The sequence below is a fragment of the Pteropus alecto genome, unplaced genomic scaffold (assembly GCF_000325575.1).
Source record: "Pteropus alecto unplaced genomic scaffold, ASM32557v1 scaffold61, whole genome shotgun sequence".
Classification (NCBI taxonomy): domain Eukaryota; kingdom Metazoa; phylum Chordata; class Mammalia; order Chiroptera; family Pteropodidae; genus Pteropus; species Pteropus alecto.
Window position 1 is genome coordinate 11749587 of NW_006434835.1, and position 27281 is coordinate 11776867.

Genomic DNA, 27281 nt, shown 5'->3' on the forward strand with positions numbered 1-27281 from the left:
TCCTATATCACTTTTGTTGGGAAAAACTACCATTCACGTCTTCATTACTCCCAGTGGAATATGAAAGCTCCAAAGAACTTTATGTAGGTTCATGTTAAACACCAGCAAAGTTGTAGATGAGACCTGTCCCCAGCTCCTTACTCACTTAACTCACTGACCCAAAGGTCGTCCTTCCTCCATTGTTCCCTGACATAACTAACTGATGTGAAAGTAACTCTCGTAATTTAGGCCTCGACTGTCCCTTGCATCCTAAGTATTTCGTCAGCTCCCTGTGTCTAAACACCGGTGTGACTCTCAGCCTTCAAGGGATGCACAGTGTGAGGGGATGGTAGGTGGGTGCTCTATTTAAAACTGCTACCTTACTTAAAAGACAAACAGAAAACCTTGTAAATCCCAAACATGTTTTATAAAATAGTTTTTAATTATTATCCTCCAAACAGATGGTGAAACCAAGGTAATCAAATTATGCTTTCCACTTGAATAAAACCAATGATGGGGCTAAAAATTTCAATGGGAAAAATATGGGGGTGGTGGGGGTGGGGAGAGAGGGAGGGAGAGAGAGAAAGAGAAAGAGAGAGACAGAGAGAAAGACGGATTCAGCAAGGGGAACATAATTTTATAGACTTAACAAATAATAAGAGCAAAAGACATAAAAACGTCAGGTGTAATTTTGGACACAGCTATGATTTCGTGGCTGTTTGTGGTTATAGGGAGAGGTGGAACAAACAGGCTAGAAAGGAAGGCTGAGACTAGATCAGGCCAAGGCATCTGGACTCCATTGTGTGAGCGGTGAAGGACATCTTAGGATTGTGAGGGGAGGGGCAATGACCTGATCTGGTCAGTGTCTTTGGACATTAACTGCAACGCTACTCTCCCTAGTCCTGCTGTGCTTCCTACTCTAACAGAGTCTTCCAGACTCCAACAATTTTTTCCTTGCTCTGCCTTTAGGTTTTGTATCTCTTGTCACCTACTTAGAGACCTCCTTGTTTATTTCCAGTGACTGTGAGCCCCAAGACTTGACTGATTGTTCTTGCCCTGGGCTCACCTATCCATGGGCTAGTCATTCCACGTTAACCTCCACGCTCCCCTGCCAATCACAGTCCTGACAAGAGAGAAAGCTCTGCTGGGTTTTCTCTCTCTCTTTCAGTTTTGGATACTGGAATGGGAATGGTTTATTGTTTCTTTGGATAAGCATAACTCAAATCCATCATTAGTTGAAAAACTGTGTAACTTTTTAGATAATGTTTTATCAGCTGAAACTAAACTACTATGATTCCCAGCTTTTATGTTATCCTTTTTGAACAAATAAGTTAAAATAATTGATAATGAATCTGCCATCAAAGAAGCTAACTCTATAGTAAATCAAAGCCAGAAAGAGTTTAGACTTCTAATTCCTCAAATTTTCTTTTCACACTTTTTTTGAATCACCTCCTTGTGACACTGGTGAACATCTGTTCTCCCAATTATATTCAATTTATGACTGTGATAATATGGTGCAATGCGAATATTATTTCCAACTGTTCATAATTTTAACATGTGCTAATATGAAGCAAAACACGCTTTTAACAGTTGATGTGTGGTTATAGCTTATGTTCTTTCTCTCAAATGATTACATATTTTTCACACCATATTTTGCACGTCAGAAAGCCTGTACTTTAGAATAATAATCTTGGATAATGAATACTCTATCTGTCCTGCCTATCCAAAGCAATCTATTATAGCATGCATTTCCAAACGTAACCTCCAATATGTAAACCAGATGAAAGTAGAACTGTTCTGGCTGAACAGGGCTGCTAGTGAGGCCCACAGCCCCTCCTGCCCTTCATAGAACTTTTGGGCTACTCAGAACACAGATGGAGAGTCACTGACCTAAAAGGTGGCATTTCTATTTCTTTGTATACCTCTGCGGCACCACACGTAATAACCTCGTAAGTTGTCAATGAATCCTGTAAGACGTCGAGTTGCCCTTTCACCCCCTTTAGAAACCAGAGCTTCCTTTGGCCCTGTGGTGGCCCTCTGAGCTAATGCCTCTAGATGGCACTGTTCTCATTAGGTAGCAAAGAACCCAGGCACTAATTACTAAATTATTAACTCAATAGTACAAAAGTAGCCTAAGCAATAAGCACACTCAAAATAAAGTAGCCTAAGCAATAGGCATCTTCGAAATAAAGTTATAAACAACATGATGTCAATTTAAAATCAGAATTACAGACATTTCCCAGAAATTCAGACACACAATAGATACTTCCTACTGGTTTTCCTCACTGGTGTTTACTGGTGAAGATGTATGGCTCTGGTTCTGAAAATGTGGTCCTAGGACCAGCAGCGTCTACATCACTGGTTAGAAATGCAAATTCACAGGTCCTACTTTTTACGCTGGCCGAACTGACCACTCAGGGGGTCGTGCCCAGTAACCTGTGTTTTAATAAATCACCCCCAGGGGATTCTGACGCATGCCCAAGTCTGAAGACCCCTGATCTAGGGTTATCCTTCGAGAGTCTATCTTCCACTTTCACAATTGCTATATGTGTTCTGTTCAAATGTTTGTTTTACTGAACCTAAAATTTTCTTTGGGCATATATGAAGAAGTAACTTAAAACAATAAAAATGTATCTTTTAAAATATTTCACAGCAGAGCAAGTATTTGCTATATGCATTTTATTCACTTTCAGTCACATTTTAATATAATGGTTGTTGAAATAGATGTTTTTAATCAATGCAATAAAATCTGAATATTCAGCTTCATGTCATTACTGCTCTTAAAATCATTCACTGCTAGGTAATCAATAGTTACTTACTTTTCAAAGTATATCCTAGTCTTTAAGTGTGAAAGGCTCTCAAGTAAATTGCATTCATAGAGAGCTACACACACACCACACACACGCATATCATGTAAACAGAGAGAAAAATTTATGCAAGCATTTGCAATGAGTTGCGTTGTTTCTAGTACACTTCATTTACCCTGTTCCACTTATGAGTCATAGCAGGAAAGGGGTCAAAAAATAGGGTATAACCTGCGACTGTGGAAAGGCTAATTTGAGAATGAGCTCATAGAGGAACTAAATCTGAAAAACTTGGTCTCATTAGCATTTTGCACTAGCCAACTGGGATGACCTACCAACAGCACTAGAGCACTCACTGAACTGAATATTAAAAGTGCTGGCTTCTTGTCTAGGTTCTGCCATTCACAAGCAGAGGGTCATTTAGCCCTACTGGGCCTTACTTTTTCCTTCCTTGAAATATAAGGGTTCACAGTGGGATTTGATATAGACATTTTTAGGTCTAAGATTCCATAACTCTTTTTTCTTTCTTTAATTTTTTTTTTTTTCAATAGTGGAATCTTTCCAATACATACAAAAGTACAAAGAACAGCATAAAAAGCCCCCATGTACCCATTATCCACTTTCTACAATTATTTTTTCTTTTTCTCCAGTTTTATTGAAGTATGATTGACAAATAAAAATTGTATATATTTAGGTTTTAAAATGTGATTGTTTTTAAAAGTGTTCAATGTGATGACTTAACAAACACACACACTCTAAAACGATTACCATAATCAAGTTGATTAACACATCCATCACCTCACAAATTTAGCATAGCTGCAGATGTTCATAAGTGTGGAAAGAAATTCTACTTAGAACAGAAACTTTTCCTCTCCTATTCAATAAGATCAAGCTTCAAGGAACCAGCTTCTAAAAACTGTCAGGTAATACTTCTGAGAATGGACCAAAAGCAGGTACAGAAGAACAAATATTTAGTAAATATGTTTTAAGAGGTAACTTGTATGTTTTATAAAGTTGCTCATGTGCAAACATTGCGTGTGTATGCCGCCCTACGCTGTGATCGGATGTGTAATGCCAGCGCGCGTTCCCACTCATGACTGTTCCGGACTGATTGTTTGTGTTCCTTAAAATTCTTATGTTGAAGCCCTAGCCCCGATGTCACAGTATTCGGAGATGGGGCCTTTGGGAGATAATTAAGGTGGAGGAGGTCATGAAGATGGGGCCGTCATGATGGGATTCGTGCCCTTATAAGCAGAGACACCAGGGACCTGGCTGGATTTCTCTGCGTCATGTGAGGCACAAAGAGAAGGTGGCCATCTGCAGGCCAGGAGGTGGGTTCTCACCAGAACCTAACCACACTGAAACTCTGATCTTGGACTCACAGCTTCCAGACTGTGAGAAACATGTTCCTGTTATTTAAGGTATCTGTTCTATGGTTTTTGTTATGGTGGTCTGAGCTAATATAATGATAAAAAGTAAAATGTAAATTAAATTATTTTTAAGTTCTAGTATTTGTTTTTAATTAACATTTTCTTTTTTAGAATGGTTGTATATGTACAGAAGATTTGAACAGATTAGCAGAATTCCTGTATCACCTGCCTCTTTCTCCCTCCCTACCCACACATAGTTTCCCTCATCATCAGATGCTCTGCACCCACCTCCACCTCTCAAACCCAAATTCTACTCAACTGTCCTAACTTATCTACTCCACAGTCTTTTGAAACCCATACTGTGTTCTTGTCTTTGTTTACTCTTTAAGAACCCATATGATCAGCCAGCCTGTTTATCACTTAATCATTCTCTAAACACGAGAGTGAGAACTTCTTTTAAGTAAGAACCATGGCTAAGGACCACGGCTTAGAATACTTTTCCTCTACCGCTCCTCTTAGTACAACCTTGGAAATGTAGTACATGATCAATAAATATAGTTTATTACCAGTTGGTAAATAGAGAAGGCAAGTCCTAAGCAAATTGTTTGATCTGCCCCAATTTTTACAGAAAGTTATCTGCAGAAGAATGAAAATGACTCTTAAAATCCTAAAATGACCAAAATGTGGCATGATGGGCTCAATGTCACAAGCAGAGGTTTCCACTGGTGTCACTCTTAACCTTAGCAGGCTTTCCAGGGACATGGACACTCACTCACTGTAAAGGAAAGCAGATGCTGATAAGACATACCATCCGAGGTTGTAAGAATCTTCTTGTCTTGGGGAGCCAAAACATGCCCAGCATGACTGATAACCCACACTGGAAAGCGTCTGTTTACTGAAGAGTACAAAGCCTTTGCAAATGGTACATAAAAGGCAGGCAAACCTGGGTTACCTAAGAAAAGAAACAAAGACCTTAGGTTAATCAAAGCAATAAACTCACATAAGGTGATGTGCAGACTGGAAAGTATTTATTTCTCCTCAACAAATCTAGTAACATTTACACATACACCTCAATTTTAATATCCTTTACACCTTAAGTCTGGTAGTGAACAGGAAAATTCTGCTCCTGCTTTGTTCTCCAATTGCTTCAAATAAATTCTTCCTCCTCATTCCTCAACTTAATAAATAAAACCAGCAATCATAAACCAAATACTCAAGTCCTAACACCAGGAGTCATTCTCAGTTTCTCTCCATTTTTCACATCCAGTCCACCAACAAGTCCTGTCAGCTTTGCACTCAAAATACATCTCAACTCTGTCCACTTCTATTAAGTGTTTCCTTGTCATTTATCTCAAGTATTTATATTGTAAACAGATGTATAGTTTGATCTTTTGGGGAAAAAACCACCAAGTAATACAAGTGGATTTTTCTTGCGTATATACAGAGGTATTTTTGACACGGGTTTGCTATAAACAAACAGAACGAATAAATGAACTTTTTAAAAAAGAGTCAATCTGCTATATCTTTAGGGGGAAAAGACAGTGAAATGGGGTTTTCATTTGAGATCATCATTTGTATAATGTTTTCATAGACACTAGTCCGTTTCCACCAATATCTATTTCTCTAATCAATTTATTTGTTTCTTCATACTATTAGGTTTCTCCTCTTTGCAGTTACATGACATGATTTTCCTACTCTGATGTAACCTCTGCCATCCTTGTCGAATTTCACCGATTTCTTGTTTTTTTCTTTGAAGATTAAGAAAAGTAAGATTTATTGAAGTACATTTCAAGAGAGAAACAGCTACACCAGAGAAGAATGTCTCACCGATTTCTTCATCGTCCACATCTTTTAGTTATGCAGCAAAGGGGATTAGGGCATAGACTCTGGAGTCGGACTGCCTAGGGTGAAATTCTGGCTGTGTCCCTAACTAAGTGTGTGACCTTTGGCAAGTTACGTAACCTCTCCGGGCCTTGGTTTCCTTGTCCAAAATATGAGGATAATAATCACACTACTTCATGTGAGAATTAAGTGCATAAAGTGCTTAAACACTGTCTGGTACATAAGTGCTGTATAAATGTTAGCTATTCAAACTTGTGATCACTGTCTAGCCATGATGATAATAATATATGATGGCCTTATCATCCATATTTTTATTTTGTTTCTGTTGCATTCTGACCTAGTGACCCTAGTTCCAAATTTCTTTTTGTGATGGTGCTGGTGTCATCTTTGTTAAATAGGGTGAAAACTTCCTCCAGTGCAATAATATGCTCTTTGCTCAGCTGAATGACCACCATGCAGCTAGAGGAGAAAGAAGGCCGGAGGGCTGTATCAGTACAGAGGCTGTCCCATCTATGGTGAATACAGATGACAATGTTTCATGTTTTATATTTAAATCTTCAGTAAGTGTGGAATGTTTTTGAGTATAAGGTACAAAGCAGCAAACTGATTTCTTTCCAAGTGATTAGCCAACTGTCCCGCATCCATTTATTATATAATCCATTCTTTTTGCATTAACTTGAAATGTCTTCTGATTCAACACTGAATTCTTGCATTAGCTCACGAATTCTGATTTTTTCTCCTTCTCCTCTGCCAGCACCATACCGTCTTGACTACTATATTGTGTTTTAACTGGTAGGGCAAATACTTTCTCCTTATTTTTTTTCCCTAAATTTTCTAGGCAAGTCTCATTACCTTTAGAATTATTTTCACTGGTTTCAATTTTTAAAAATCTATTTGGAATTCAGAGGGAAATTTCATCTCATTTATACATTAATTTAAAAAGATTCGATATTTTTTACATTACTGAGCATTACTTTCTTCGAATGTATTATGCTTCAAATTCAAATGTTTTGTCTCTCAGCAAACTTCCATAGTTTTCTTCATATAGCTAGAAAACAGTAACAGTCAACATTTTAAGTGCTATAACTTATTACACGCCAGGCAGCATGTATGTGCTTTACATATATTAACTCATTTTGTCCTCACATGAGGTAGTACTATTATTTCCATTTTACGGATGAAGAAACTGAAATATAGAGAGGTTAAGTAATTTGCCCAAGGTGATACAGATGATAAGTGCTCAATAAATAGTGGATGACTGAAAGAATATACAAAAGAAAATAATGATACTAATTTAAAAAAGAACATGAATTACCTGGTCTAAGATCTTCTGTATACCCAGTTTTAGCTAATCTTAAAACAGCTCCATAAAGCAGTTGGCATGATCATTAGGATAATGAATGGATGGCCACTTGTAGGTGTTGAATAAATGGCAGCTATCATTATTATATTTTTACTTTTTTATTGAATTTGACATGTAACATGCTGTAAGTTTAAGGTGTGCAACACACTAAAACTGGTCTAACATTGAGGAGAATCCAAAGATAACAACTATGTAATTGAGATGCAATAGTTACAATACAGGCTATATAAAACCAATGAGAACTAGATAATGGAACTGCTATAAGACAAAATTTTCTCTATACCTCTGGGTGTAAGTCTGAGTCCCCCCCTTAATGACTATAAGATCTTAAACAAACCACTTAAGCTTTCTGATTTACTACTTTGTCATCATCAAGTAAACGATAAAGCCAACTACTCTGTATTCATTCATTCTAGTCAGTACTTACAGCTACTGTTGCATATTCTTCTAGTTATCAATTATTTATTGACCACTTCTATATGCAAGTCACTGTGTTAGGCACAAAGCAGAAAATGATCTTTTTGCAATTTATATTCTAGTAGGAGAATATATATATGTAACTAAGTAAATAAGATAATTCAAGAATATGATAACTTCTATGAAGGAAATTAATAGTATCATGTGCTAGAGAAGGAAAGAGATTGGGGTGGCCTGAAAAAAATGTCTGTGGAGGTGGCATTTAGCTAAGACCCAAAAAGATGAGCAGAAATCAACTTCGTAAAGATTTGAGGGAAGAGCATACTAGGATGGGAGATGAAAAGGTATAAAGGCCCTCAACCAATAAAGAGCTTGGCTCCTGAAGAACAAGAAGTGTCCACAATAGGCAGTAACAGGAATTTCCAACTGGTAACAGAGACAGAAGTGGAAAACATAATGCAAAATGTTTAAATGTCATTGCATACTTCATCACTTAAATATTATGGCTTATGTTATACTTTATGAACCATGAACTAAACTTCCTGGCTAGGAAACCACAAAGAAAATTTAAAAGGGTCTTGTTTATACAACTAAAATCACATATATATGTATATAACTCCAGGTGTGGGAATGTTTGAAGACGTTCCAATACAGTATTGCGAGTAAAACATTTTATGAAAGGGTATCAAAATATGTTGTAAACACGTTTGAACATACGCATAGGAAAACACCCAAGAGATGTATCACAGAGGCTATGGTGATCATCTCTAGACCCCGATTACCAACAAACTCTTAACTACTCAACTTGCAACTGTACATGTGTGCCTTCCAATTAATCTTGTACGGGACAAAAACTTCCATATATCAAGGGAACGTGGCATAGCATACGGAAGGTGTCATGTGGACAGAACTTTGGGCTTGTCCATGGAGCCCTGTCTGCTCCATCTCTAATCACTGTACTCACAACACAAGACACATCACATGGCTCTATTATCCCCGTATGACCACCCGAGAATTATAGTGACTAAATATGTTCTATAGTGAGTTCTCAAATTGCCTCCCTTTGCTCATTTCACTACTTAAAGAATGTCCAAGGATATTGCTACTTCAAAATTCTACAACAAAGGCTCCCTGGGAAAAATGAAACTAATTAAAAGTTCCTCAATCTGTGGGTTCCAATAAATCACTCCTGATTGTTGCTATAATTTAAAAGTGATGAATTAATTTTGCTAGCTGCAAAAGCAAAGTGATTCAAAACAAAATGCTATGTCAGTCTATCAGCGATGGACTAAAGATGATGTCTACAGTGGTTTAACAATCCTTGAAACCCTGTCATCTTAATTTTTCCCACAGTATAAATAGACTAGGCCCTAAGAGAAAATACAATTCTGAATCTCAGAAATGAGCATGAACGCCAAGAAAAAGGGCCAAGGGCAGCAATGAAAATAGAAGAGCAAACATAAAGAACACTAGGACACTAAATGTGATCTGAAAGTGTCAAAGCATAAACAACAACTGTTTTAAGCTTCCCTTTCTGCAAACCTTAAACCTCACGGTGGCCCCTCTCCTCCTTTCAAGCCTCTGCAATAGAGACCTCACTATTCTCTAACACCTCGCACACCTCAGTGAGGGCAAGGACTTTTGTAACACAGTTTTCCTAGCAGCGCCGAGCAGAAATGAGTGAGTGAACACCTCTGATGGGAAGTAGAGTGAGCTGTCTGCTCCACTGAACTAGTTCATCTTCCTACCACCACCTCCTCAGCTCTAAGACCGAAGCCTTTTACTTCCATCTATCAACTTTTTGGTCATTCTTACACATTCCCTGAAAACCTTTACCCTTAAATGACAGTTTTGCTTGCCATTCCATGATTTAGGAGATTTCAAAATCTGGGTGAACTGACTGAGCCAACACTTTTGTCTCATAATTTGACTCATTCAGAAAGCCACACCCTAAATTGGTGGTATGCATATCACAATTCCCTTGGGCTTGTTAAACAGATTGCCCCACCCCCAGAGTTTCTGGTTCAGAAGGTCTGGGATGAGGTCCAAGGACTCACATTTCTAACAAGTTCTCAGATAACACTGCTGGTCCCGACACCAACTTTAAGAACCACAGGTCTAAGATCTTTTCATTACCCAGACATGGTTAACATCCAAAGCATCCTAACTCTCATAGCTCTTCTCCAGCTCAGTCTTCTGCCCTTTGAGTGGATTCTCACTCCCAATACACTTGCTATTTGATCACGGCGCTGCACAAAATCGATCTACTTGCTTTTTGGTTGATCATTCCTTTCATCCTGCATATCTGCTATTCTCATTGCTGACCACTTTCCTCAAGGCCCCAATCTACCCTCTGCCGTCCTTACTCTCAACAGATCACCTTAACTCTTAATTAACAGAGAAAACAGAGATCAAGAGGCAGAACTACTTCATTCCCTCTGACACGACTTCACTCTTCTCCATTTCAGATACCAGCCTCGCCTCCTTCATTCTAGCCTCAGAAAGATATCTCTTCCCCAGTCCAAGATAATGTTCCTACTTATTTTCTCAATCCTATACTCTGCTATGGCCTCCAAATCTCTCTCTGCTCCATCAAATAGCACTTGTCACGCCTCTAATTTCAAACTCTCCCTCACTACTGACAGAGCATATGTATTTTTAATTTCTGCAGATACCAACAGAGTGCTTTCCAAAAAGGCTGTTACAGTGTGGCCGAAGACTGGAAATTTATTTCCAGAAGAGGTTAAACCAAAGAGAGATTTGGGATCAGGAATCAGCCTAACTGAGAACAGAAGCACTGTACTAAGAAGGGGTTGGATTAAGCGTTACGAAATGCTAAGACTCTCAACCTCCCTTCCCTTGTTCAGCTCGAATATTAGCAGACAGCCTTCCACTACTCAGGATACTGGAAGATGCGTCCCTGGGAAAACTGAAAAGTCCAAGAAACAGCTACAGATACTGAAAGCTGAAAATACTCCAATGAAATGCTGGGTCCCTGCCCAACCACCCTAAGCTGGAATACCAAGGGTAACCAACCCTCCTGTTTTGCCCAGGATGATGGTGGTTTTAGTACCAAAAGTCACGTGTCCAGGATGGGGAGTCACCCTAGGCACAGCTGCAGATAAGCCCCACCTCTGAACACAAAACTTCTAATTAGTTTTTTGGGTCTTCCTCTTGAAAATGAAAGGGCAGTCAAGGATTACCAAATATTTGAAGAAAAACAAACACTAATGCAAACAAACAGAAAAAGGAAGAACACAGAAAAAACTCTAACAAATGTAAGAAGCCAGAGAAAATAAAAATATACCCATGAAACAGAAGACTATTAAACAGGAAAAGAAAGAACAGAACTCTTAGAATGAATTGACATACATGAGTTTCTGGTCCACTTAAATCCAAATACAATGCATGAAAAAACATCTATACCACGGTTTTTCACTGAAAAATTTCAGAATCTTAGAATAAAGAAAAATATAACTTTTTTTGGGGGGGTGGGGAGCTTTGCATACAAAAGATCAAAAATCAGAATGATATCGAGACTTCTCAGAAGCAGCTCTGAACCCTGGAAAACAATAGAAATGCCCTCCAAATTCGAAGGAAACATTATCTCCAACCTAGAAGTCTAAGACATTTTCTGGCACGCTAGATCTTGAAAAGATTATTTCCCATGAACCTCTTCTTAGGAAACTGCTAGAAGATGTTCTCCATGAAATATAAGGGAATAAACCAAAACAGAGGAAAATATGGGATCCAGGAAAGAGGGAATTCAACACAGAGAAGCGTGAAAGGAACACCCAGGACGGCCAGTGCAGCAGGCCTGAAGAGCAGTCAGTCCAGGCTGGGGGCAAAGAACAGAGTTCTGGGAGGGAGATCACCAAGAAAAAACCCAAAGCTGACTGATTACTCGGATGCACTGAGAGGATTTTTTTCTCTTCTAGAGAATAATTTTAAGATAAATTAGAGACTAAAATGGAAAACTAAACCAATAAGAGATAATCCTTAACCCGGAGAAAACAAACAAAAATATACAAGAAATGTAATCATAAAAGTCCACATAGGCTTAGCTACATAAAATATAATATAATGCTATGATACATACTGACAGTTTCATTTTTAATCTGTAAGACTGATGCATATATGTTCAATTCACTTATAATTTAAAAAGTTTTGAATACCTATAATTAAGCATCTACCCCAACATTCTATTCATAGTGACCCAGCAAAGGTCACAAATGACCCAGTTGTCAAATTCCAGAATAAACATTCTACAGTAAACTTAAAATCATCTTGAAATGAGACAAAAAAAGTAGAAAACTTTCAAAAAATATTTGATTAAACTTTTAATTATTCTAAAAATTATAAAATTTAAGAAAGCAGATTAAAAAAATTGTATGTAAGGTATATTCCCAATTGTCAGTAAAAAAATATATGTAATAAACATCATACATATAACAATGTATACATATAAATGCACTAAAAAAAAAAAAAACAAAAAGTCTAACCACCAAATTATTAAGGGTGGTTGTTATCGATGGTTCGAGTGATTTTATTTTCTTCCATAAGGTTTTTTGTATTTGGCAAATTTTCTTTAAAATTAGAAATAGTTATATAAGTATCTGTATAAAGTTTCCTCATCCAGATTTTTGAACTCACCAGGAATAATGAAAATGAGCAGCTTAGGTCTGCTGGCGCTCTGATCATTAAACAGGTCAGTCCAGGGCCCACACTTCAGAACGCAGGTTTCAGCTCCGCCACATAAAACGTATTCGTCATGCACGGGAATTTCCTCCTTGATTTCTGAGTCCATTTCTAAGTAAGGAGAGAAGAACAATAGCAAGAGTCACCAAAATGTAAAGCCTTGAGCTAAAGAAAATATTCAAGAATCAAAAAAGGCAAATTTCAACATAACTAGAAAGAATGCCACAAAGACATATGGGAGATACAAAATTATTCAGCTATTCTGGATTATAGGATTGCAACAAAACAAAACAAAACAACAAAACAAAACAAACCGTAAGAACGGGCTGGACAGGCAGATGGGTCTCTGGTGAAATAACAAACTACAGAGGAATGTGAATCAAAATGAGATTAGGTTTTTGTATAACTCTCCTCTCCAGTCTAAATTGACAATTAACCATGGATAACTTCCATTTGCCCTGTGCTGGAATTCTCTTAGAACTATGTGCTTTACCAGTGAGCCAGTGAGACAATCCCGTCTTCCCCTCCCCCCTGCCCCCCTTCATCAGGTAAAGATGGTGAAAATACAGGGGTTATGGCTTGCCCTTGCACTCTCCCAGACAGAACTGTAAAAAGGGTCAGTGAACTTGAAGATCTCAGGTTTTTCCTGTATTAATCCTCTCATCTCGAGTTGTGTAAGCATATTTTATATGTTATTAAAGCAGTGCATTATTAAATTATGAAATGAGTAGGTGGAAAACAACAGGATGAGATAGCATCATGAAAAATTTCCTGAATCAAGGTATGTGGAAAAATGCAGTCCCAAATGATTGGTATCAGTCCTCCATCTCTGCCTCCGCCTCCCCTACGTCTATGATCAGGACCATGTCTCAAACGTTCAGTGGTCTTTCTATCCTCCTCTTCAATTATCCTCCATTCATTCATAGCCCTCCAGAATCCAGTCCAAATACCTTTACAGCTTTCTCTCTTCCTATCACTTTACATCGACCTGGCACTCTAGTCTGCCCTGTCCTTGCACTTCCTCAGTGTCCTCATGCTTTTCTGCTCCTATAACTTTGCAAATCACTTATTCCTCACCCACTTCTTGAATGCATGCTGCACTTATGCCGGTTATCAATTTATTGCTTCAGCTGCAAATTCATTCTTCATTGCCTTTTCTGGAAAACTGGCTCTGCGCGTTTAAAATTTTTTTTCTCTGCCAGCTGACATGATGTTAAGCTTTGTCAGAAGAGTGCCCTGGAGACACTGCAGAGGAAGGGGTGTTCTTTCTGGGTTTCTGGAGTACTTCCTTTTTTCTCCACCTCTGCTGCTCAGGCTGTGAAGTCTTTCTAGTGCAGTGATTTCCAAGTGGAGATAATTTTGCCCCCAGAAAACAAGGCAATACCTGGAAATAGTTTTCACAGTCACAACTAGGGGACGGGGTACTACTGACATCTAGTGAGTAGAGGCCAGGATGCTGCTAAACATCCTAAGTGCACAGGACAGCCCCTCACAACAAACATTTAGCCCAAAAGGTTAATAGTGCCAGATTAAAAACAAACAACAAACAAAAACCCTGCTTTAGTGTTATGTGTCTATAGGGTACAGCTATCTTCAGCATTTGGCCAGCTGCTACATGCTTCCTTTCTCCAGCTCTCTACTCAGGCAGCAGCAGCAATGCAGCAAGAGTCCCAGAGAGTGTAGGCTTGTGCCCCAGACCAGGTGGCTGCAACCTTAACCCTCTCAGCACATATGTACTGGAAGCACTGCCAAGATGGTCTTCTAAAGAGCCAGCCACCTGACCTTGGTCCCATACAGCAGTCTGGAACTACTTGGCCCATTAGAGCTCTAGGTTGCTACAGAGGGAGGCCTCTCCAACTATCCACTGGAGCAGTACTCAAAGCAGTGTCCCAACTTCCTTGTATTCATCAGGTAAAGACAGTGAAAATACAGGGGTTATGGCTTGCCCTTGTACTCTCTCAGATAGAACTGTAAAAAGGGTCATGAGGGGTTATGCCTCAACTCACCTGTGCCCTAAGGGTTATTACTGTGGCCTTTCCAATATAGACGCCACATGCTCCAGGCCTCACATCTGCAGAAGTACCATGATTTACTCTGCACATCTTCTCATCAGTGTTAGTTCACCTGCTGACAAAATGCCTGGGACCAGCTTTGGCCCAGGTAGCCCATCAGACTTCTCTATCATCCCGTGGGCTGCAACCCTGCCTTCTGCAATGAGATCTAAACCCATGTTCCCAGGTTACTTTCTTTCAGCCCTGGGATACCTTTTAGAGTTCTCTTTATATAGTAACTTTATAGTTTCTCTCCTACCATAGCTTAATAATTATTTACATTCAACTAACTATTTAAGTTTACTGTGTGGTTTCTCTTTGTTAAATCTGGATTGATATATCCCCATGTGTCTATCTAAATACTTGTCTTCTAATCCTTTGCATCCTAGACTCACCTCAAATCCTACTTCCTACCTGAAGTCTTCTCTGAGCACCCCAAGTAAGGAAATTTCTTTCTCTAAATTCATAGCACCTATCTTTATCACAAGCTGGCAGCGGTAAAGGTAGCCAGGTAAGCTTTCCTTGTTTATTCATGCCATGCCACGCTCTCACAGCACGATAGTCAAGAATTCACTGTAAACATTACCTATCCCTCCCCTGACTGAACTTCAGCCTTAAGGTAAATGCAATGGTGGCTAGGGTGTAGATAAATGGAAGATTCTATATATGTTTGGTAATAATGAAAATGGCCTTTAGAAAGCAATCTGGCAGAATGAGATAATATCCATGAGGCATCAACTTTGATTTAGTAATTTTAAGGAATCAATTCTGAACAGGAAATATATGTATATTTTGAAAGAATAAATGCTACTTATAGAATGCTACTTATAATACTAAAAAACTGAAGACCCTAATGATCATTAATGGAAGAATGGTTAAGTAAATTATGATATATCAATACTTAGTCACTAAAAATGACATATATCACTCAACATTAAGAAAATTATTACATAAATTATAGTTCAATCTTATGATCAACTACTATGTTCCATCAAAACTGCTCAGTTCTGCTAAATTGGTTATAATCTATCTACGTGCTTTCTAACATTTCTAAAATCCACTTCTCTAGCCTGATGTTATGTTACGTCTTCTATTTTCTTTATTACTTTTACTGTCCTTTCAGTGGACTTAGGAAGAGAGAAGAATTAAGCATATATATTTCAATCTCTATGTGTAACCCGAAGTCCAAAACTGATTTTCTTAAGTAAAACTACTTAGAAAATGAAAAATTTTCATTTAGAAAGTGGGGACCCCTCTCCATTCAAAATATATTGATTGACTAAATAAATAAAAGTATCATCCCATGTTTTCTTATGGGTTGATTTTTAGTTCACTAAAAAATGTCACCATAGCCCAGTCTCTAAAACTGTCACAAAATACAGTATATTTATAAAGATCACATGTCATTTAAGTGTTAGAAACACTTAGCTGTTATACACAGTATTAAATTAAAAACTTAGCTGTTATACACCATATTAAATTAAAGAACTGATAGAGAGGATGCTGGTTAAACTTAATACTTGTACCAGAAGAGAATAAAAGTTATTAACAATATTCAATTCATAAATACTTAATTTCAAGAAAATATCTTGGGAGTTTGATTAGACAAAAAATTAATGAGAAATCAAGTAGGTATGAACTCAAGCACAGTGTATAAAAATTGAAAAATAAACAAAAAATAACTACAACTCTAAAACATCTCAATTAAATACAACTAAGAAACATGGAGTAAATGTATTTATAAAACAGCTTTTTATTCTACTTCATTCTGATGCTTCTGAATCCCACACAGCCAAATAAAAAAGCAAAAGAAAACTTAAAGTATGAGAATTCAAAAGATTCCTTACCTAAGAATCCAAGGTAATCCAGTCTACCACAAGTGTCAGATGAACATGGGACAATGTATCCTAATTACATATTATTAAAGGCTGATGGTCCTGCCTTCGGACACAGCCAAGACGCAATCTTTAAAGAAAACAGTTTTGATAAGCAGCAAGGCTTAGGCTGGATAAAAGCCAAGTGTGGATACAATTTATACAATTATGCAAGCCTTACTTACCTAAATATAGGTGTTCAGTTGCTTATATTAATGGGTTTCTAATTTTATTTAGTAAAATAATTTTTTTCCAATTAATTCTTATATAAACCTAGACAACATATAAAACATAAAAGCAGAATTTGATCAGTATAAATTTTAGAGGTTCAAATTTATAATATTTATTTATTATAAAGTCAGCCAATGAGAACAATGAAGCTGTACAAATGAACAAAAATATTTGAAAGTGAAGTTATAAATGAGTCTTATTCAGCTTTAGCATTCAAATAATGTCCGTATTTTATTTTGGCTTCTCAGTAAGAATTCTGCTGTATCCATTCAAATAACAGAAGTTTTTAAAAACTTGTGTTGCAATGTCCAGATAACCTTCACTTTAATTACATTACATTTGACAGAGTTGGTAAGATAGTTTTCTTTCAAAGTTAAAGCACTAACAATATCTAACTTGTATTATTTATCATATAAGGTGAATAAGAAGCTCCTTAAACTTCTTCAAATGATGAAAACTTTATACATAACATTATCAAATGTAAGTTGTGGGCTGTGCTATTGTTCCGAAATACACAGAGCAGAGCACACAGCATGCATGCGTCTGAGCCTTGACCAGTAATCAATTAGTGCTATTCCTGGGCTAGTACCAAACCTACTCGTAAAATATCTGGTGACCGGTCAAGTGAAAGTTAAATTTTTAAAGGCCCAGGGAACAGATACAAAATTTGTAATTGTTATCAAAATACAATATAAGTACAAACATATACAAAAATGGCAGTGGAAGCTTTATTTCAAGTTCTATTTTTTAAAATAAGCCTACTAGCAAACATTAACATGCTGGTGATCTCTGTATATTAAATGTTTGTTATATAACAGAGGAATAGCTATCCTAAAATCAGATTTAAAAACTAAACTTTAAAGCAAGAGGTATACAAGAAATAAAAAGGGACATTTCATAATGACAAGAAGTCAATCCACCAGAAGACTGTAAAAATTCTAAACGAGCATGCATCTAATATTTTAGCTTTTAAAGATACAAATTAAAAACTGACAGAAGTAAAAGGAGAAATAAATAAAACCACAATCATAGTGGAAGATTCTAACACACCTCTTAGTATCTGACAGGATAAGAAAGGAAAAAAGTCAATAAAAATCTAGAAAATCTGAATAACAAACTCAAAATCATCTCGTTTTAAAAATCAACCCTACAGGCTGACTTCTCTGTCGTCATTTGGAGCACCATTATTTTCCCAGTCACCAAAATCAAAAGCTTCTTTGACAGCTCCTGCTGCATTTTTGGGGAATATCCATAAGCAAGAAAAAGAAGTCAGCAAAAGAATGAAAAGAAACAATGAGAAGTGGGCATGAACTAAAATATGTAATGTCACGTAAGCTAGAGGGGAATGTTTTAAGAAGGGCTGGTAATGCAAGTTTTTAAATAGATAAATGTCAATGAGCAAAAGAACTGAGGCATTAGTAAAGATTCAACATTTTAAGCGTACTTTTTATAAGCGTACTTTTTATAAGCCAAATAGATTATAAATGTCATATCACTTAGTCCTGACAACAATCCTATGAGATGGGTACCATTATCTTCTCCCTCTATCTCTGTATACTGCCATTAACCCAGCAAAAAACATGCGAGGAGAAACTTGATTGAAAGGCATTAAGGAATTTGCGTAAGGTCACACAATTAACTAGTAAGTTGGACCGTGGTCAGGTCAGAATTGGAACCCAGATGTCTGAATGACAACAGAGCTCAATGTTCTTTGTTTTAAATTTTGCACTTATACACACACATATATAATTTCATTTAAATGAATAAATGAGATAAAATATATGCTGGAATTTTAAAAAATGGTATACTATTTTTTAAATCTTTTGCATACTTCATCTCTAAGTCTCTCCGCCTCCATGCATATCGCTTCTTAATTCATGTTATTAACTCGGTATCAAGTCGTCCATACTTTCCTATAATCACATACAAATGTATATAAGCATTTACATACATTTTAAAAAATGAGTTGTCAGTGTTTGATAAATAGGAACATATTATATACACTTCTGTGCATTTTGCATTTATACTTAGTAACGCATGAAAATCCTGCCAAGTCAAATAGTGTAACTCTAATTTTTAATGATTCTATAATGTGGATATATCATAATTCATATGGCCATCTTCCTGTTGAAAGGCATTCAATTATTTCCCAGTGTTTTGGAACGATGTTGCAATAAGTATTCTTAAATCCCCATGTTCTTACATATTATCCATATACACCAGTTTTTTTTGTTTCTAATGTCTAGCTTCCCAAGTGTGGAATTATTGGGTTGAATTTTCATAGCTATTGCCAGATTGCATTCCAAAAAGAGTGTAAGAATTTCTCTAGCAATCTAGGAAGGTATCTTTTCCCCTACAATCCTATCATCAAAAGTGGTACCTTTATTTTTAATTCTTGTAGTGCTCAGGTATAAACACCTTCACTTGTTAATTTGCATTTCTTTGACTAGTAGTGTATCTGAACATCTTTTCATGTTTGCTGGTCTTCTGGACTTTCTTTCCTGTGAATTGTCTACTCATATCCTTTGTCTGGATTCCATGTGGACTATTTATCTTTTTCTTATTGGTTTGTAAGAGAACTTCATATACCGCTATTAACCCTTTTCTGGGCTCCTATACTTTACATATAGCTTCCTAGATGTTTATTTTAATTTTTATTATTCTACATTTTACATTTACACCTTTATTCCATGTAGATAAGGACCCAACTTTGTCTTCTTTCAGGTAGAGAGCTACTTGTGCTAAAACCATTTAATTAAAATAACCATCTTTGCCCACTGAATTAAAAAAAAATCTGTTTCATATATTAAATTTTCATACTTATTGGGAAAGAGCTTCTTAACCACAGCCATACTGTCAGCGAATTTGGCAACTGGGTCCATGGTTAATTATTAATTATTTGGAATGGGCAGAAATCAAATCGCTGAGTCAATATTACCTAAACTCAAGTATGGCCACTGAAAATTACCTGTTCTACTTAAAAGCATCAGTGCTATTCGAGTGAAAAAGGGGGAAAGTAGTGAGCTTTCTGAATCTGGATGCCACAAAACTACTTTACGAGTTTTAATGAGCAAATATAAATTTTTAATTTCATCTCTGATTCCTGGTTTCTTTTTTTCTAGAGTTTCAAAATTCCCATTCCACCTGCCCATGAGATACTACTATTTGCCACTTACCAAAGCCTAAATTACCTTCTTCATTTCCTCCCCCATTTCCTTTTTATTAGAGTTTCTAACAAGGAACTGCCTGAAGCAAGGAGAGAAAATTTACATCTGTCCATAGTGCTTCTGCTAATTACAAAGAGAATTTTACAGAGGTTTAAAATCTTGAGTAAATGATTAGTTTATATGCACACCTAATCTAGAGCTATCACTAATTTTGCCCAGATATTACATGGGTATTCAAAGTAGCTCTCCTTGAAGGATAAAATGCTTTCCAAAAGTAAGAACCAAATGTAGTTACAGGATTGAAAAATACAATTAATTAAAAAAAAAAAATAACTTGCTGATGCACTTAATAGTAGAGTTAAATTGACAGAACAGGATCGGTGAACTTGAAGATAGATCAACAGAATTTATTCAATCTGAACAAGAGGAAAACAAACTTTAAAAAAAAGAGAGAATCTTAGGGACTTGTAGGAAGGTAACAAATGATTTAACATTCTTATGATGAGAGTCCCAGAGGAACAGAGAAGAGTGTGAAGCTGAAAAATATTAAAAAAATAATAATAATAATAATGAATGAAAACTCAAATTTGGCAAAAGACATAAACCTACAGAATTGAGAAGCTGAGTTAGTCCCAAAAGGAAAACCCAAAGAAGTACAAAACACGTCATAGTCAAACATCTGAAAACTAATAACAAAGAAAAACATCTTGAAAGCAGCCAGAGGGAAATGACATATTACCTATAGAGAAACAATAATTCAAATGTCAGCAGATTTCTCATCAGAAATCATGGAAGCCAGAAAGAAGTGGCACATTTTTCAAGTGCTGAAGGAATAGAACTGTCAGCCTTGAATTTCACATCAGAAAGAACTATCCTTCAGACATGAAGGGGAAGCAAAGTTCTCCCAGAGGCAGTTCTCTGAACAGAAATTTAGTAAGTAAATAGGTTAAACTTCAGTAAAGGAGGAACAATGGAATGGATAATAGTAGTGGTAAATATGTAATAGACTACCCTTCTCCTCGTGAGTTTCTTAACTTATATTTGATGGTCGAAGCAAAAGTTACGGCATCACTTCATGTGGTACTCAATGTATGTAGAAGAAATATGACAATTATATTTAAAAAGTGGAGAATGTAAAAGGACGTAATATAAGTAAATTTTCTAGATTTCAGAGAGTAAAATGTCAATGTAAGTAGGCTAAATGGTAAGTAATGTATGTACACTGTTTTACATATGGCAACCACTAAAAAAAGTAAACTGAACGATATACTCAAAAAGACTATAAATATACTAAATGGGTTTCTGAAAAATATTCAAGTAACCTGTGAGAGGGCAAGGGAAGAACAGAAAAGTGAAAAACTGAGGAAACAAACAGAAAACAATACAATGGCTGACTTAAGCCCTAATATTTGAACAATTACTTTAAATATGGTCTAAATATACCAGTTAAAAGGAGAGACTGATAGAGTGGATTTAAAAAGAAACATAACCCAACTACATGCTGCCTACAAGAATGTCGCTTCAGAACAATAGTGGTAGGTTTAAGATAAAAGAATGGAAAAAGTATAACACGCTAATAGTACTTTTTTTTTTTTAAAAGAAAGATTGGCTATATTACTATCAGATACAATAGACTTTAGAGCAAAAATAATTACTGTACAAAGAGTACACTTCATAATGATAAAAGGATTAACCCACCAAGAAGACATTCTAAAGGTACATGTACCAAACAGAGACTCAAAATACATGAAACAAAAACCACTGGGCTGAAAGGAGAAACAGAAAAATCCACAGTTATAGTTGGAGACTCGCAGCAATGAAAAGAAATACTAGACAAACTATCAACAGCATAAGGAAGAACTGAAGAACACCATCAACCAACACGATGTAACTGATATGTACGGAACACTCCTGTCGACAGCAGCAGAATACACAGTCTTTCCAAGTACTCTTGGAACATTCACCAAGATATACCATATTCTGGGTTATGAAACAAATGTAAATTTAAAAGAATTAAAATCATATAGCTAATGTCTTCTGACCATTATGGAAAAAGTAGCAATCAATATTATAAAAACAACAGGTAAAAATCTCCAAATGCATGGAAACTAAAGTACACACTTCTAAGTAATCCATGGACAAAAGAGGAAGTTTCAGAGGGAATTTTAAGAATACACAGAACTCAACAAAAATGAAAATATCAAAATATCAAAACTTGTGAGATGCAACACAAACAGTGCTGAAAGAGAAATTTATATGCTTACATTAGAAATGAGAGGTCTCAAATCAATAATCAAGAAACTAGAAAGAGAAGAGCAAAACAAACTTAAAGCAGGCAGAAGGAAGAAAATGATAAATATCAGAGCAAAATTCAATAAAATTAAAAATAGAGAAAAATCAATTAAAGCTTTCTTTGAAAAAGATTAATAAAATCAATAACCCTCCATTGAAAAAGACAAAAAAAAGATAAGACATAATGACTAATATTAGGAATGAAATAGCAGTTATCACTAAAGACTGTAGAAAATATTATCCTAATACCAAAACCAAAGACAGTACAAAAAAGAAAACTACACATCAATACCTCTCAAATCCACACTTTAACAAAATATCAGCGAACAGAATCTAGCAATGTACTAAAAAGAATTATATACCACAATCAAGTGGGATCTCGTCCAAATATGTTCAACATTTGAAAATCAATCAATGTAATCCACCATATCAAGATACTATAAGAAAAATCATATAATCATATATGGCAATTCTATCATCTTCTGACTCCTACTCTAGTATTTTCCAGTCATAGACTACTCTGAACTATTATACGATACTATAGAATCTAAAAAATTAATAGCATAATATTGTAGAGTACGATGCACTTTACACTAAGATTCTGTGAAAGTCTCTTGCTCCTGCTTGATAGTGGTCATGAGACTAGTAATTTTGCAACTTTCATATTTTGTCTAACTTTGCCCTTTTTAATGACAACATAGTAACTACCAGAGAGATTCTTGTCAAACCTGTGCAATTGGGTCAGAAGAGTAAGTTTATATGTGAATATAAAATCCACCACCACTGATATTAGGAAATATTAAAAGTAAAGCACGTACTATATACTCATGATGAACCTATTGAATTATCTTTACCTTAAAAAAGGGAATATTTTTTCTTTTCATAACTCCTTTGCTGCTTCTAAGCATGCGAATCAAGGAATAAAGTGGTACAATTTGCATCCTGTCTTGTGTGTGTGGGGGGAAAAACCCCCAAGGGTGAGAGTTCAGTTAATGAAAAGCAGTGTGAATACTAAATGCCTACTGCAAAGAACATCAGGAAAGCTGTGAAGTGGGTGTGGGTGGATCATTTTATAATAGTCGACCTTTCAAAGCTTATTGTGTGTAAACCACTGTTTTAAATGCTAGATGAATTATCTCGGTTAATAAAAGAATCTTATCAAGTGGATACTAATGTATCCCCATATTACAGATGAGAAACACTGAGGCACAGACTACTTCAGGAAAATACCAAGACGCATGGCAAGTGGTAGAGGTAACAGAAAGCCTCAACAGTTTCCCCAAAATGCTGCACTCTAAATTCAGGGGAGCCAGAGCAGTTTTGATTCTGGCGCCATAGATAATTATTAAAGCAACTAATGCTGAACCTCTAACATGTAGTTAGGGGACTGTGAAGTTCAGAGATTGGCTCAAAAGTCCATTTTCAAGTGTACCGGTTGTAACAAATTTGGGAGAGGTGTGAGGGAGGGGGCGGATCCTTCTGAGAACCCTAAGTGCAAACCAAAGAGCGCTTAATGACTCCGCTGATGGACAAGTGGGGTAAGTTCAAGTGGGGAAAGGGAGACCCACCGAAGAAGGCTGACTTCCCAGGGCTAATTAGAGGCTTAATTGGTAAAAGAACTCAGCTCTTTGGAGTCACCGGCTCCGACGTTGGCCTCTCCCTGTCACTTCTTCCCAGCCATTGCCCCGGCCATCCTGTCCCCAACTCCCTCAGTCGGGACATCATAAGACGCCCCACAGGTGAGCTGCATTTAGTACAAATGGTACGTTCCTCCGCTCAGAGGAGCGATCGCTGAGCCAGCAGCCAAAGCGGGTACCGGCCAAAGTGGCTCCAGACCCGGGGTGGTCGCAGCACCGTTATTTACGCCCCGTCTGGCCATGGGCGGCACCGGCTCGGCGAGGATCCAGAGAGAGGAAGGGCTCCGGCTCCCGCGTGCCTGCTCGGCCATCCTTCCCCTTGTAAAGTAACCCCGAGCGCTGGAAGATCCTCACCTGTCCGCCAAGAAGAAACCGGGCTCTAACGTGACGGTTCTCGCACGGCTTCCCCCGGACCGGAAGTCCCGGACCCTCTGACGTCACAGGGCCGCGCCGCGCGCCGCTCCGGGAAGTCGACGCCTTTACGACGCGCGGCACGGAAGATGCTCGACCCAGGTTCGTGGAGTGTGGTCTGGATCCGGCTGTACCGCCGGGAGGGTGTAGCGGTGCAGGAACTTTCTCTATCCTTCAATTTGAATTTCACCCCCCTCTAATTTCAGTCATCTTTGATATACTTCCAGCTCCCTCCCTCCCCCTAGTCTCCATTTCTCCCCTTTTTGTTTTCTTTCTGCTAATTTTTCTCGTTCTCCTTTACTGTTTGTTATCTCTTCGCCACATACATAGGAAAGTTGATTTTCAATTGACTTTGTTTATCAGCATTAATATAGCCAGCCTCTGCTACTGGGAACTTTAGCAAAATGCTCACGAGGTCTCTTCTGGAGGTATTTTGAACTTACCACACCCAGACGACATGAAGACAAGGGTCACAATGTCTGGTGAACTGTTGCATGTTCACCCCTGACACAGATCAAGTGGTCGATATATATCTGTCCAAAAATGCACTCGTGAATATGACCAGGGAGAGAAGTAGACGAATAGACCAGCAAATTATCAGTGGATCTCTTTTACACATAGAACAGTAGCCTTACTGTTTTTGTATTTAACGTTCCAGTACTAGGCACCACCATTGAACCAGTTGTTAGAGGTACACTGTTCCTCTTGTTTATAACTTCTCCCCCTTTTCAGTGTTATTTCCTAAATATAATAAGTAGCGCGATGAGTTTAGAAAAACTACTTACTGTACTAAGAGATTTTCATTAAGTAACTCATTTTTAATCCTCACAGCAATCCAATGAGGTCAGAATTAATATGTGGCCACAGAATCTGGAAACAAACAAATAGACAAAATAAATGAGTGATTACATTACAGTGACAGTACATGATGTGTTCAAGATGTTGTCCCTCATTACTAATGCACAATTCAGTGTGTGTAAAAATTCCAATGACTGTGGTTCACTAATGCAGCAGTTTTTCCAATTCTTGTATATGCATTTATGATGGATTGTCTCAAGTGTTTTATGTCTCTGATTTCATTAAATAAGCTTGTGCCAGAAAAATTAACCAAGGAGGTTCAATCTTGGGGGTTCAGCCTAGCTGTAGCTCATAGTCTTTCATGAGGTTGTAGCCAAGCCTGTTGGTCAGGGCTGCAGACATCTCAAAGATCCACTGAGGCTGAAGAATCCACTGCTAAGCTCAATCACGTGATTGTTGGGCCAGCCACATTTCCTCACTTGCTGTTGGCCAGAGGCTGACCTATTTCAGGGGCATCAGGATTTATTATAAAAGCATTCAGGGGCTGACAACACATGTCACTGATCTAGCAATGTCCACACACATAGAAAATGTAATGCAGGGTTTTCTGATTATTTAACTTCATGACTAAGTGGCAAGGAATAATTTGTGGAAAGAAAGCTTCAAAATAGAAGTCGAGGCTTATATAGAACAGGCTAATTATGGAACTCTAAGGAATGTAAATGACCAGAGAGAGTTTTGTCAGATAATAGTAACAGTTAATATTTATCAGACATTTACTACGTGCCGAGTTTTGTGCTAAATGTTTTACGTAGGTGTAGAAGGCAAAAAGAAGCTTGAGGACTGTCAAAGATGATGGTCTCAGATAAATGGCCCCTTTTTTGCCCAATTCATATGGACTCATCTCTGAGTCCCAGGGAGAGAAGGATTATAGCAGGAAGCAGAAGTCACTTTCCCACAAAATCCATGAGAAGTTTTTGAATCCCAAGGCAGTGCTCCTCAGGAACCACTGGGACAGAATATGGTACCAAAGAAATCTGCCTCTTGTTGAGAAGAGAAGCCTCTGTGCAGTGTCCCATGGACATGAAATGATTTCAGGGGACTGTCAACCATGTGCAGCACGTATAGAGAGGAAGTTGCAGTGGAGATAGTGTCAGAGCCTTGTGCCATTTCATGAGAACATCATTGAAGAGGAAGAGAGGAAAGATGGTTGCATTTTTGATAAGGCCCGGATCAACTATGCAGGGACCCTTGAAGACAAGTCCTAGAAACTGCTACAATTATTAGGGACCATTTAGTGGAGGTAAGAGAGTAGTTGGGGACACTTTGCAGGAGAGATGGAGGGCCCACAATACCAATGAGAGTGAGACAGAGAAATAGGTAATGCTTAGATTTTCACGATAGAAAAAAATATTTCTGGTGGATGTTATGAGAATGTTAGAAAGACCTGCATATTAGTAAAATATGTTCCTGTCTTCTTTATTATTCCATTACATAGAAAGTTGAAACTCTTGGTTTAGACACCCTTTGAACTAGGATATGTAGATTGAAGATTATGTAAAAAGGAACAAGAGGAAGAAAAAGAAAAAAAAAGGCAAAGATATAAGAAAAAATTCTTTTAAGACTTTCAAGGTCATTCACCACATATAATGTAACTGCAACTTCAAATGTTTTTGTTTTAATACATGAATGTGATCCATTAGTCCTCTTCAGTAAAACCACACCATAAAGGAACTTTTAGTGGCATTGCAGGGTACATTGAGGATGAGAAAAATATGGGAGATGTTGTTCAACTATCTCTATAAATTAAAAACAAAATAGAGATTGGGACTAGCTACAGACGAATATTCCTTTAGAGTACGGTATGTTCCCATTTTATTGGGTTACTTAGAAAATAATTGCTCTTTTTAGCAAGGATTTTGTGGGCTAAGTATAGTGCTACAGTACTTTTACAAATCATTCCCTCTTATTTTTTTAATGGAGACTTTGTATTCTCCAATAAAATAAGAATGGAATTTTTCATAAAGTGTCTTTCCTTGTCATCTATGTATCCAACTCTTGTAGACTAAATAATGACCCTCCAAAGAGGTCCATGTCCTAATTTTTGGAAACCGCGAATATGCTACATTACATGACAAAAAAGACTTTGTGGATGTGCTAAGGATCTTGAGATGGGAAGGTTTTCCTGAATTATCCAGGTGGGCCCAATATAATCACATGAGTCTGTATAAGAGGGAAGCAGGAGGGCCAGAGTAAGAGACAATAATATGACCATGGAAGTAAAGGGAGAGAAAAAAATGATGATGGAAGCAATAGTCAGGGGTGGGGGGGAGAAAGAGAGAGAGGG

At 37.3% G+C, this 27281-nt stretch overlaps 1 protein-coding gene and 1 long non-coding RNA gene across 9 annotated transcripts in view; one reads left to right on the top strand and one right to left on the bottom strand.

Moving 5' to 3' along the window:
* LDAH (lipid droplet associated hydrolase) overlaps positions 1 to 24165 on the bottom strand; it is an 86475-nt gene extending 62310 nt beyond the window's left edge. For 6 of the 8 annotated variants that reach the window (XR_003045840.1, XR_001516748.2, XM_025045668.1 and 3 more), the window contains exons 1-3: positions 24080 to 24165; positions 12429 to 12584; positions 4962 to 5105 (exon numbers count right to left, since the gene is read on the bottom strand). Coding sequence is in view for 6 of the 8 variants with exons in the window: in XM_025045668.1 (XP_024901436.1) it covers positions 4962 to 5105; positions 12429 to 12582 (298 nt within the window). In the remaining 2 variants the exon portion in view is untranslated. Of the gene's footprint in view, positions 1 to 4961; positions 5106 to 12428; positions 12585 to 14479; positions 14604 to 18460; positions 18543 to 24079 lie in introns of those variants that run through there. The other 2 variants (XM_025045665.1, XM_025045666.1) reach the window with 2 other exon arrangements.
* The window catches only part of LOC107195546, a 73884-nt gene continuing 70763 nt past the window's right edge, over positions 24161 to 27281 (top strand). Inside the window, exon 1 of the long non-coding RNA XR_001516733.2 lies at positions 24161 to 24238. This is a non-coding gene — a long non-coding RNA (uncharacterized LOC107195546). The remainder of the gene's footprint in view (positions 24239 to 27281) is intronic.